This window comes from Dermochelys coriacea, chromosome 1 (assembly GCF_009764565.3).
Source record: "Dermochelys coriacea isolate rDerCor1 chromosome 1, rDerCor1.pri.v4, whole genome shotgun sequence".
NCBI classification, from domain to species: domain Eukaryota; kingdom Metazoa; phylum Chordata; order Testudines; family Dermochelyidae; genus Dermochelys; species Dermochelys coriacea.
The window spans coordinates 241,396,869-241,409,801 of record NC_050068.2 but is presented as its reverse complement, the minus strand read 5'-3'; the positions used below and the strand labels follow the sequence as shown (position 1 = coordinate 241,409,801).

Below are 12,933 nucleotides of genomic sequence, written 5' to 3'. Positions count from 1 at the left end.
CACACCCACCTGACTGACTGGGAGGCTTTTAACTAGTTTCAGCCAGCCCCAATTGGCTTCAGATGTCCCAATCAACATAGCATTCTTCCTTCCTTCTGGAAAGTTCTTAATTGGCCCCAGGTGTCTTAATTGACCTGGAGCAGCTTCCATTTCATTTAACTGGTACCAGGGATTTGTTTAGCCTGGAGCTAATATATCTATCTCCCACTACTTTTCTATAGCCATCTGGCCTTGCCCCGTCACAGTAGATACTGGAAGAACCTCCCTGTTAGTGCCTTTTAGGTGTATTTCAGAGGTGTGTGAGGTTTACACCATATGACTCTAGTTGGATTCAATGGGGTTAAACCAGAGATTAATATGTTCTTACATCCCAGTCTACCTCAGGTACTTAAATGCCCGTGCCCCCCGCTACCATAGTATCTTGGTTGCCTCATAGTCTTTATTGTATTTATCTCATAATGCATGTCTGAAGTAGGGAAGTCCTGTTATGCCCATTTTACAGAAAAGGAACTGAGGCAGAGAGACTAAGTAGCTTGCCCAAGGTTACACTGAAAGTCTGCAGTAGAGCAGCCAATTGAACCCAGGACTATCAATTCCTAGCCGAGTGCCCTGGACCATCAACCAAGATGGTAGGCACCTGAGTACAGATTGTTGGCATTCTTGTGGTTCAAACCTTTTTTCAGTGCTTTAAAGCTGAGGGGAAGGGCTAATGAATGTAATATTTCTCTGTTTGTGTGTGGTTAGAATTAGCATTCCAACAATGCAGGACTGTTTTGCTGTGCCCTCCTACAGTTATAGAAGCTCAAATGAAAGCTCATCCAAGGGATGCATAGTGACTTAAAAATCTAAAGAGTCCTGTTCAGAGAATGTTCTAGACCACTTACATGGGAATTAATGCTCTTCTGATGCCAGATCCATAAGCAGAAGGAATGGACTCCCTCGTCATAAAACAGGAGATATAGAGCAGCTAATGCCTGCTCCCCTCCCATCTATCCCTATGTAGAAGATGTGACTGGAAATTCAGAATGAGACTTGAGTCCACAGTAGTTTCTGTGGAATGGACAGTATTGGCCAGTGTTGAACTTCTGGGTGAAAGGGTACAGAGGGGGAGTCACTTATTAGTAGAGTAACAAAGGATGAAGGATCTGCAGATGGAAGGCAAATTGACAGATCATGACTGGACGCTATGGAGGATGTGCAACTTGTTGAGACCCAACTGTGTGTGTGATTAGAGGGAGTGATTAAAGGATAACAGGTTTCAGGTCAGCTCTGCTGTCAGACCCATAACTGGTGCTGTTGGAGTGACACTGGTATTGGAAAAGGAGCCACCGCAGAGCTTGAAGTGGAGTGGGAGGTGTCCAGCAGCCAAGAGGGCAGCATGGAAGCTGCTTCAGAGCTGACACTCTGTGTCCCATAATGCAGCCTGTTTTCACATCAGTGCCGTTCTGTAGTTTGGTGCAGAGGGAATGCAAAGTATGGCCACAGCCTGTCTTCTCCCTGTTTCCTTTGGAGCACTGTGAGACCCCAGGCAGTTTGGATGCTCTCCTGAATGGGCACACAATGAGTTGAAGGCACTTCGCAATGTCCCCATTCTGACCCCATCACTGATATATGAATACAGTTGGGGAGGAGAGTTACCAATCCTATCGATTTAACACTAGTTGTTTTAATAGCTGCAGTCAACATTGTATATCATTATATAAAAGGGTTTGGAACATAGACTGTCACAAACAGTTTATTCTTCTGTCAATAATTGCAATAAGTGGGCTTCATCCTAATAATGTCCATGAAATGTATGCCAGTCTCAAAAGCTTTAAAAAATGTCCTGTTGATTTTTAACACCGGGATCCAACTGGCTCCAAGGTACCAGGGTGATACTAGAAAATGTGAAGCTGGAACTAGTTAGGAGCATTTTAAAGATGTACTGAGGCAATGTAATGAGTTTGATGCATAAAGAACAATGTAGTTTGCAGAAGCAAAAAGGAAAGGGATTGCTGAGGGCCTGAATATGATTTCACACCGATGCATATCCGGAGTATCTCCACTGAGGACAATGGAGTTACACCATTGAAAACCAGTGTGAGAGAAGGAGACGGCCCTGAGTATCTACCCCAGTCTTCCAAACACCAGAAAGCTCAGCGGCTTCCATCCAAGATTGAGCATATGCACAAACACATGCATACACCAGATTTTGGACAAGTCTGTATGTGCATCCAAATAGTTTCCCCATCTGTTCTTGTCCATTATTACAGAGCCACTCTCTGGAGTCAGGTATTCTGACTGCTGTACCAGCTGTGAGTGTTGTAATGAGGTTGGTTAGAATGTAACTCACTGAAGCAGCAAGAACTAATCACTGTATATTGATGAGAGATTTGCAGCGCCTTAGTCTGAGAGCACTGCAGTAATCTTCTGTCTGTATGTGTGGCAGGGGGCGGGGGGGAATTGTGTATGTACATGTGTGGTAGTAAAATTACTCATTTACTGCAGCAGGTCTCATTATCTCAGGAAAGCACATGGATGATTCACTGCTTAACAGGGTGTTTGGAAATGCTTGTTTATATGCAGTAGGCAGCCTGAAACAATATCTGATGCAGTCCGTGAGCACCTGCCCTGGGAAATGAATCTTAACTGCCTCTCTTTGGCTCCCTTAGGTATTGGAACTCCTTGAGTAACCTAGTGGCTTCACTGCTGAACTCAGTCCGCTCCATCGCTTCCCTTTTGCTGCTTCTCTTCCTCTTCATCATCATCTTCTCACTCCTGGGAATGCAGCTCTTTGGGGGCAAGTTTAACTTTGATGAGATGCAAACCAGGAGGAGCACATTCGACAACTTCCCCCAGTCCCTCCTCACTGTGTTTCAGGTAGGGGTCACAACAGTTCCAGCAAGGAATTGACAGTCTGCTCGTGTGTGTCTCCTGTTGGGGTGAGATGGTCCTGGATCATTACTGTGCAGACTGGTATTCAGTGAGACTGGAAATTAAATTAGTCTGCTGCAGAAGGTGATCAATGACAGCAAGTTCTGCAGCTGCTGAGGTGGTGGCCAAGGTTAGGAGCTGAGCTGAATTCCCATCTATAGCAGAGGACAAGCTTCATGTGCCTAACTTGGTGGGGCCAGAGGATAGGCACTGCCCTGTCAAAGGCTAGCAAATTGCAGCGTAGCCCTGCATGAGTTCTCTGCCCTAGTGAAGTACTGCTGGGTCTGAGAGGAAGAGATTCAAGAAAACCAGAATGGGAATCTAGTATCTGTATTCTGAGTACAGCTTTGCAAGTGTTCATATAAGAGCAGATTTAGCTTATGTCCATAGTGAGGGGAAGTGAAAATCACCTGCTATACAGAGGTATACATAGCGGTGACTTACTCCGCTGTGCTGCATTCCTGTGCTGAGCGTTCTGTTCCCACACTCAGTTCAGCAGTCTGACTGATGCAGACAGGCACACCATGGCATCAGATGGAAATGGCCACAAAACCTGAACAGAGCTGGCTTGGATATCTGCCTGGCTTTAGCAGTCAGCCCTCATGGAGACATCTGGACATTCAGAGCACAGGCCCTCTCAGCTCCTTTTTGTTGGATACATCCACCAGTCTGAGTACTCCAGGGAGTTTCTCTAGGAGAGGGTGGGGTTTCTTTGTTATCATGGGGTTTTCGGGTTTGCTGTGTGGTCTAACACTGTGTCCCTTATTGGCGGGAATGTGTCATTTAGATCCTGACTGGGGAGGACTGGAATTCGGTGATGTATGATGGGATCATGGCTTATGGCGGCCCCTCTTTTCCAGGAATGTTGGTCTGTATTTACTTCATCATCCTCTTCATCTGTGGAAACTGTATCCTTTGATGCTACCTTTTCTCCACGCAGGGCTGCATTTAAAACCATGTTTTACTACCTTATTGTGTCAGGGGAATATAAATTTCATGAGTGTCACCTTTATGGTTTACCTGGGTCTGCATTTTGGCTTCTGACAGCTAAAAATCAGTGCCATCTAATGAATTTTAACTGATACTAAGACTTTAAAATATAACAGTTGTCAGAGGAGGATAAGGCTGAGCCACTATGCCAAATATCATTTTGGTTTAATTCCATCATCCTTTTGTTCACCTAACCTTAGTCCCTACCTTGTCCAGAAACTAATCTATGTACCTACTTACTGAATTTGCAGTGTATTTTTTGCTTTAATTTATTCCATTATTATTTTTATACACGCCATGTGGAACAAATATATATATATAGTTTACAATATACGATATACAAATGCTATAAAAGTAGTATGTTTTACAGATTACATTTTATGTGAGATCCTACATTAACTCATTTATACACCAATATGATAGCGATATCCTTTCATATATTAGTCTACTTGTATAACAGATATAAAAAATGTATACCCTGTTATCTATGGGTCTGAGGTGGTGCTGAGCACCCTCAGTACCCATTGACTTCAGTGGGGATTAAAGGCACTGTGTACACTCCAGGAGTTATTCAGCACATTGCACAGAGGGCCCTGTGTATATGAAACACAGCTGTCCTTTCCACTTGAGTTTGCATGAAATACATGACTGTAGATCTGTCCCAAATCCCTGTCTGCTACTATTTCCTTCTGTTTTAGTTTGTGTTCCCCTAATGGATGATCCCCTCCCCAGAGATGATACATTTTTCCTGATGATTCTTGTACGTGATCACCTTGTAGACTCAGCCCAACTCCTTTGACCTTTCTTCATAATTTAGATCTCTCAGACCCTGGTGTCTGACATCTCTGTTGCCCTGTGCTGCCCTCTCTTCAAAATGAGATAGTGCAATCCCATTTATCTGAAGGTCGAGGGAGGCAGTCTGTCATCTTAGAAAAGGTTGCAATTCAGGTCCCCCTGTAAACAAAGAAAAGGAAAACATCAGCCAGCTTTGCAAGCCAGCTGGCTTTGGAAGGCTGCATTTTGGGCCCTTGACCCCACAGCACGGTGACAGTCCAGAAGGAGGGTTCTGTATATTTACAATACAAGCCTTTAACTTGAATTCACTTAAATAGGATTATGCTATAATAAGAACCCACACCAAGGAATTCATAAGAGAAGCTCAAATTCAACTTTGTGATATAGGGGGTCTCTGAACAGTGATTGACCTAGGCACAAGGGAGCTACAACTCCAGCTCCAAATTTCCTAGCTTGTCCATCCAGGCCCCTCAAGTTATTTGAGCATGATTGCTTTGTACTGAAATACCTTACATACATGGGCTTATGTTGGGACTTGACAGAGCTGCCAAATGATTCCCTCAGCACTCAGCTATAATGAATTTCACTTTGATCCCCTTAGAGATACACTGCTAATGACAATGCTATCTGTAATGTCAATTATGGCCAATCAAGTCTGTGGGGAGACCTTTAATGAGGTTGTTCACTTCAAGTACATAGGCCAAAATTTTCACAGGCAGGTGCTTAATGTTATGAGGATCTTGAATACGTATTTAGGCTCTTAAAGAAAAGCGACCTGCTTTTTCAAAGGTTGAACCTGTGTGCAGTTTCCATTATCTTCAGTGGGACTTGGGGTTGCTCAGCTCTTTTGAAAAACAGGCCTCTTTGAATTAGATGCCTACATATGGATTTAGTGCCTAGCTTCAGGAAGACAGGTTTGAATGTTTTGAAAACACAGTGTATTGTGTTAGCCCTGGGAGGGGAGCGGGGGGAGATGTGTGTGTGTGTGTGTGTGTGTGTGGCCTAACCATTTGTGTGAGATCTGATTGCAGCTTGCTCATTGGAGCAGACTGGCATTTCAGGTGATCAGGGTTCTCGCTGTCCTGGTCTACAGTTTTCCAAGTCCATTTTCTTTACGGAAATACACAAACAGATATCCTGTTGAATGTATTTTTGGCCATCGCTGTGGACAATCTTGCTGATGCAGAGAGTTTGACATCTGCTCAGAAAGAAGAGGAAGAGGAAAAAGAAAGGAAAAAACTAGCTAGGTAAACCCATCTATAGCTATCATTTTCAAAACTTAAGTGGTTGAAATGTGGGAGCAAACGGAAGGCTTTAGTGTTACCGTGCTGCACCGCTGTGTGGGGAAATCCAGCTATTAAGGGGACCCTGAGCTCACTGTTCCTTGAACTACCTGGGCTGGGAGCATTGTGTAGCTGATGCTCTGTGAAGGAGGCTGCCCCATTAATACCCTGAGGCATACAGTTTAAAGCAGGTCACTAGCTCCTGTGGCTGGGACAGTGTAACCAGAAAGGATGCATGCAGGGCGATGGGGCTTGTGCAGTAAACATGGTGTTGGAGGAGGAGAAGAAGTAGGAAGTGATAACAACGCAGTAACCTCATTTGAGCTACCCTAATATTTTCTGATCCCCACCCCACTCTCAACGGTTGATATTTATTAGGGACAGTCTCAGCCATTACTTCCCAAGACCAAACATTCAACCACTTTTTCACCTGTGATGCCACATCCCCCATTCCTCCTCCCAGTTCCTGTGGTGCTTCTAAGGACTCCTGGAAAGGGTGAAGCTTCACTCAGACTTTCTCCTTTCCTCCTGGCTGTTGGCAGCAGGGAAGCTTGATGTTCTGTCACCACCTGTTACTCCTCCCTGTCCCCCTAACTTCTTCCTGGTTGCCTAGAGAGGGGAGCTGCTCTGATAAGCTGATCATTCTGCAGGACACCTTTGCAGCTGGCAGAGTATTCCTATGATCAGAGCTCTCTTTGCCCTGCCTAAGAGCAGGCGTAGCAAGCGGAGCACGTATAACTGGCAAAGACCATCAAACTGCTGGGAGCCATACTAAGGAAAATCTGCAGGCAGCATAACTCAGGATCATAGCCTAGGGGTTGAAAACTATTCATATAGTATATATGATTGGTGGGAGTTGGGTGAGTGAAGAGAAGGCCTGTGGTCAAATCTCTAGGCCTGTGGTCAAATGTACATACACATACATCACTAAGAAGCTCTGCAGATACTGTCATTGATGTTGCCTTTCCAGCCAGTAGGAAGGAGGAGCCTGCTGGCATATATGCTGGATACAGAATGGAGATGCCAGCTGATTATTGTCATGTTTTGTACTGCACTACACTAAATTTCTGAAAGGAAAACCCCTTTTTCCCTTTGTAAATGTTTGCTTTTTATCCTGTTGAATTGTTAGGACCGCTAGTCCTGAAAAGAAACAGGAGATTGAGAAACCAGCTATGGAGGAGGAGACAAAGGAGGAGAAAATTGAGCTAAAATCGATCACTGCTGATGGAGAGTCCCCACCTACTACCAAGGTCTCTTACCACCCAATGTGCTATGAGCAGTTCTGATTTCTGAGTGAACAGAAAGTCAGGGCACTATCTGACCGGGCTTTGTCTCTGTCTCCTCTGTTTTTGTCAGATCAATGTGGATGATTATCAGCCCAATGAAAATGAAGAGAAGAACCCATATCCTACTACAGAAGCTCCAGGTACATCCCATCCCCTTTTCCTTACCACTGATCCATGAAGGAGAGGCTCTAGTTCCTAAAGTAATAACAGTTTGATGATATTGATTCAGATTATTTTTATTAATATAATTATCCAAGTTCTAAGATACCTCAAATTTGTGTCAATAGCTGATGTGGTCACAGCAGCTCCCAGGATTGGAGGGCAAAAAAAAGTGAAGTAAAAACACTTCTCCCCTTACACTCTTTGGTATGCCAGCAAAGCTAGCCCTAACTATGAGTGAAGAATACAGATTTTCCTGACATCATCAGTTTTCCAATAACTCATGGTGCCAATTGTTGCTGGTGGTATTATCAGTGAAATGCTAACAGATCAGGTGCATGGTTATTTGCTGTTGTATTGTACCCTTTATTGAAGTGAAGCGGATTGTATGGTAGTTCCCAGAATTGTTCTTCTCACCCTTTTTGAAGATTACATTTGCTCTTCTTCTGTCCTTGGTACCACTCCTGATTTTAGTGATTTGTGAAAATGATAGCTATTAGCCCTTCAATTTCCTGGCTGCTTCTCTTGGATCCCTCAAATCAAAAAGCAAATCAGAAAGGTCAGGTGATATGAAATTTTTCATATGTTCAGGTATATTTTTAGGAATCTATTATCTATTATTAGACCAAATTTACTTTAATAATCTATTAGAGAGGCAAGGTGGGTGAGGTGATATCTTTTATTGGACCAATTTCTGTTTGTGAAAGAGACAAGCTAGCTTGTTACCTCACCCACTTTGTTTCTCTATTATCCTGGGACCAACATAGCTACAACAACACTGCATATAATAATCTATGACATTCTATTCTATATGGTTTTCTCATTCTGTTGTGTGAAACTCTGACCCCACAGAACCCATTTGTGCTGCCACTCCATGCAGCAGCTGCCTAGAACAATTGGTTCTCAGAAACTCTGGTCCAGGGCTTCCCCTTCCTATTAGGAAGTAATTATTCCAATCACTTGTATTTCTCTCTCCCTTTTATCAGCTTCCTTGTGACCACCGGACATTATGGGCTCCTCGTACTCTTAGCTAACCAAGCCTGTTGTGCTACTTGAGGAGCCATGTGTTCATATCCTATCCATCTGAGACAACACCTGATCTCAGACCTCTTTTTGCCCACTGCCTGCATATGGATGTACTTTAGCTGTGCCTAGACTGCAGTACTCCAATTTTCCTAGATGTTATCTTTTCTCATCTGCAATCAGCTGTTTCTACCAACTATCAATCCGTGGCTTAACCTCTTAATTCCAGTGATCCTCTCACATATGCCATCATCCCAGCCTCTAAAATCCCTCATGCTCACCCAGTGCCTGAAAATTATTTGAAATGGTCATTCCATGTGTTTCCCTGCTAGCTGTACCTTTATTCTTGAAACCTCTCCACTCAATCTTCCATCAGCTTCCCCTGCCTCACTCCCACTAACTTCCTTTTACAGTATCTACTACACAATCCAGCATCAAACCTCATCACCACTGGTCCTCAGAGCACTTATTATGCAACTCACCATTCTGCCCCCTTCCTCTGCTGAGTCTCTGAAACAGATCAGCACAGTCAATGAGTTTACATATAGTAGAAAGATTATGATGATGATGAGCGATTCTTCAAGGTAAAATGGTGCAAATCTTCCAGTGTAGTTCAGCTACAGAAAAAATTCAAATCCCAACTCTCAGACATCCTGTGAGATCTTGGACAAGTTGCTTAACCTCTTCCTCAATTTCACCATCTTTCAAACAAGGTCATCTACTTATCTACCTCATAGGAAATTTGTGAGAGTAAGTTCATTAATATTTGTCAATAACTTTGAAATCCTCAGATGAAAAGCACAAAAATGTGCCAAGTGTTACAATTACAGTATTATTATAGTCGTTAACCTCACCGCTTCCTTTCCTTTCCTATACAGAAAAGCACACATGAAAGAATGTTTCTTAAATCCATAAAGCTTGTGAAAAGTATAAACTTCCAGTGTATTACAAGATACAATACAATAGAAACATGAGCTGTTATAGAAATAAACTTGTTTAAAAAGGTACATGCTCTGTATACCGAACGCATTTATCCAAAACCCTCTGAGCTGAATTCCTACTAACGGCTGCTTTTCTCCAGTCCCCAGTAGCTATGCACCAAGATTAGGGTGTGAGCTGATTCATCTGCATTTTCTAATGTGTTGAAACCCCAGCCAAGCACAGTGACTGGCCCTAAGGGAAGGAGAAAGAAAGCAGGATGCGGCGCTAGAGTCTACCCAGAATTTATCTCATTTTGTGTGGGCCAAAGAAACTATTTTATTAAAGTAGAAGTGCCTCATAGGTGTTGTCCGGAAGATGAATGTTGTTGTGTGTAGCCAGTAATATCTCCCATTTTTCAGCATTTCTACCCATCTTACTAACTAAATGAAGGGAAATGCTATTGCACCATGCACAAACAACGGCTGACTTCAGCAGGGGCTTGAAATCCTCAAAGGGTAAAAGTTCTCTTTCAAACCTTCCCCATAAGGCCCCAAGGCCTCATCTCTGCAATTCTTCCTTGCAGGTTAGTCACTGATTTGTGCACTGTCTGCAGCTCTTCTTTGTAGGAACTTGGTTCAAGAGTTTTACCTTTGTCTCCAGCCTTTCGATTCTTCTCTCTCTTGAATTCTAAAAAATGACAATTCTGAGAACTTCTGACTGGTGTTCGACAAAGCGCCCATCCCTAGTATTTTCTCAGTGGCACACTCACTCATCTTGACACAATCTCAGGCAAGGCGTTGGCTCTCTGCAGAGCTCATATAATGCAAGAGAAGTTTCTAGCTGTAGTTCAACCCAGAGAAGTAACTGAAACTTTTGGGTACATAAAGTGCTCTGCACTCAAGTGAACCAGTTACTGCTACTCCATAGCATTAAAAAACCCAACTGTTCCTTCCAGCAGAGGAAGAGGAGGAGGAGCCTGAAATGCCTGTCGGCCCTCGGCCACGCCCAATGTCTGAACTGCACCTCAAAGAGAAGGCTGTGCCCATGCCGGATGCCAGTGCTTTTTTCATCTTCAGCCCTACCAACAGGTACTTGATAAGTTGCTGTGCTGCAGTGTTCCAACCATGAAAGGCAGGTCAGGTCTCCTGTTTGTATTGGACCCCCAAGAACACGCAGTGCAGAGCTTCCTGGCTTCAGTGACCCAGTCAGTCCTGCAGAACCCCCTGTTTGGAATCCCACCTGGAAAACTCTGCTCTAGGGAGCTCTATGCCAGTATCGCTGCCTAAGGGGAGTTCAGGGCACCTAGAAAGTTTGTAGGAGAGGCAGGTCATGAATACTTTGTGTAAAGGGGTGTCACCCTCCTCTTACGAGTCCCCCTCCCTCCCACTCCCGGTTGAGTGCATGCAGTTTTTCTCCATTTCCACCACTCACAGTGCCCCCTGTCAGCCGCTGTGCTCATCAGGCGGGTCTTCCAACCAGGCCTATCTCAAAACACTCAGTAATGTACTGCAGCTCTTCCCAGCTCAGTCCTTTGACCGTCCAACAGGGCCCATCACAGTACCCTCAGTTGGTTGTATCTCTGCAGCCCTCCACAGGCTCAGTCCTCAGTCTGACCAACAGAGTCTATCTCAGTACCCTAGTTGGCCAGCTTAGGTGTGAAGGTTCCTACTCTGGGATGGAGCAGTGACCCCTGGAGACTCTTTGCCTGTCATTTAGTTCTCTGACCCCGGCTCTCCAACTGGGTCAGTCTAAGTTCAGCCCACTTCCTGCCCCACAGAGAACAGGATGCTGAAAAGTGGACGGAGGACGGGTGCTCATGGCTCCACAGAGCAGGGCTGGCCTGCTGGGGAGCATTCAGCACCAGCACAATGTCTCTGGTGTCTATCCTTGGGAGGTGTGGGTACTCACTGCCCCCTACATAGGGCTGTGGTGCTCTGAGCCACATTCTAGCCCACAGGAGATCAGTACCAGTCAGACCAGCTCAGGGGTTCTGGGGTGACCTCCACCAAAGTTGAAAAGAAACCTGGGCATTAGAAATAAAATACATAAAATAGGGGGTCCGGAAAGGTTGAGGAATTGGTACAGCATCTACAGCCTTACATCTGTTCGTCACCAGTTCAGATAATTTGTGATCAACAGCCACTGAAGGGCATTACCATTTGAAAGCTGCTTGGTGGCCAGACATGTGTAGAATAAGTTGATGATCAGATTAGGCTCCTAATACCACAAACCTATTTTATATAGATGGCTGTAAAGCCATCGAATGCCAATGATTGCCAGTCATTAGGGACCGGCTCCCATTGAAGTCAATGACAAAACTCTCATTGATTTCAGTAAGAGTAAGATTTGGCCTCCTGGGTTGAGTTGGTGAATTAGTGAGGAAAAGCTACTTGTGTCATTAACAGTTCCCTCAAGTCCTCTCTTCTCTGCCCTATTCCTCTTTAGTTGGAAATGTCAGTAATTGCATCCATCAGTATTCTTCCATTTATGTTAAAAAATATCATCCTCACACCCTGGGACAGTGCTAGGACTTTGGAGTCTAATTAACTGATGGGTTTTCTGATATACCATATTGATGCACAAATAACATCGGTGCAAAAACCAGGTCCGTCTGGCACCAAAGAGTACATGTGGTGCTTTCTTTGGGTGGGGGTGCTTAGTTATGTCAGATACACATAACTAAAGACATGTGGCATGATTGTGCCAAGCCCTGCATGAGTGTGCAAAGGGGAAAGGGCACAAGGAACCTCATCTCTCTTGTGCCCAAGTGCAGGGCGTCCTGGTGCTCTCCTGAATATAGTACCATATGAGGCTAGTGCCATTGGTGGCACTAGCTTCTCCAAAGGGAGTGGGAGACCATGGCTGTCACAGAAGGGAAAGCATGCTGCGTCCTTCCAACAGTGTGTCAGTAAGCGTGCTTGCCTGATGCACAAGGCCTCCCAGAACTTCCACCGGGGCATTGTGTAGGAGCACAGTTCCATCATGAGGCTGTATCATAAAGGTGTGTGTGTGTATATAGCAGGCAGTGGGGTAACAGCAGTCAGGACTCTTGGATTCTAATTCTAGCTCTGCCGCTGACTCACTGTGATGTCTTGGGCAAGTAATGTAACCTCTGCACCTCTCTGGAAAGTTGATCTACTAGGCGTTGGGGGTGTTATAAACAAAAAAGGGACCGAAATAAGATAATGATGCTTTAGTCCTCATTCTTTGTAAAGGGCTCTGAGATCTCTGAGTAGAGGGAGATACGGAGGTGCATAGTAAACTGGGGGAGGGCACTTTTCCGTTTGACTGGAGTCTGTTTTATTTCTTGCCTGCTAGGTTCCTGCTAAGGGTAAGAATTGCTTTGTATTAGGCTGAGCTTCAGCAACGAGATACTGCCTGGCATGATATTATGCCCTTAGAAGCCCCAACTTGCGCCTGATTTCCTGTTATTGTCTGAGGCAAGGGTAGTGACTGGAGTTCCTCTAGCACCTCTCCAGAGAAATTCCAGTTCCATCTCGGGATCTGTGGTAAATGAAAAACATGTATGGAAAAGAAGCTAAAAGAACCTCTGAAGATTCCTC

General features: G+C 44.5%; 1 protein-coding gene across 2 annotated transcripts in view; it reads left to right on the top strand.

Annotated features, from left to right (window-relative positions):
* The window catches only part of CACNA1C (calcium voltage-gated channel subunit alpha1 C), a 721,739-nt gene that overhangs the window by 582,572 nt on the left and 126,234 nt on the right, over positions 1-12,933 (top strand). For both annotated transcript variants that reach the window (XM_043517771.1, XM_043517767.1), the window contains 6 exons: positions 2,652-2,859; positions 3,701-3,821; positions 5,831-5,945; positions 7,111-7,231; positions 7,338-7,407; positions 10,326-10,458. In XM_043517771.1, coding sequence (XP_043373706.1) covers positions 2,652-2,859; positions 3,701-3,821; positions 5,831-5,945; positions 7,111-7,231; positions 7,338-7,407; positions 10,326-10,458 — 768 coding nt within the window. The remainder of the gene's footprint in view (positions 1-2,651; positions 2,860-3,700; positions 3,822-5,830; positions 5,946-7,110; positions 7,232-7,337; positions 7,408-10,325; positions 10,459-12,933) is intronic.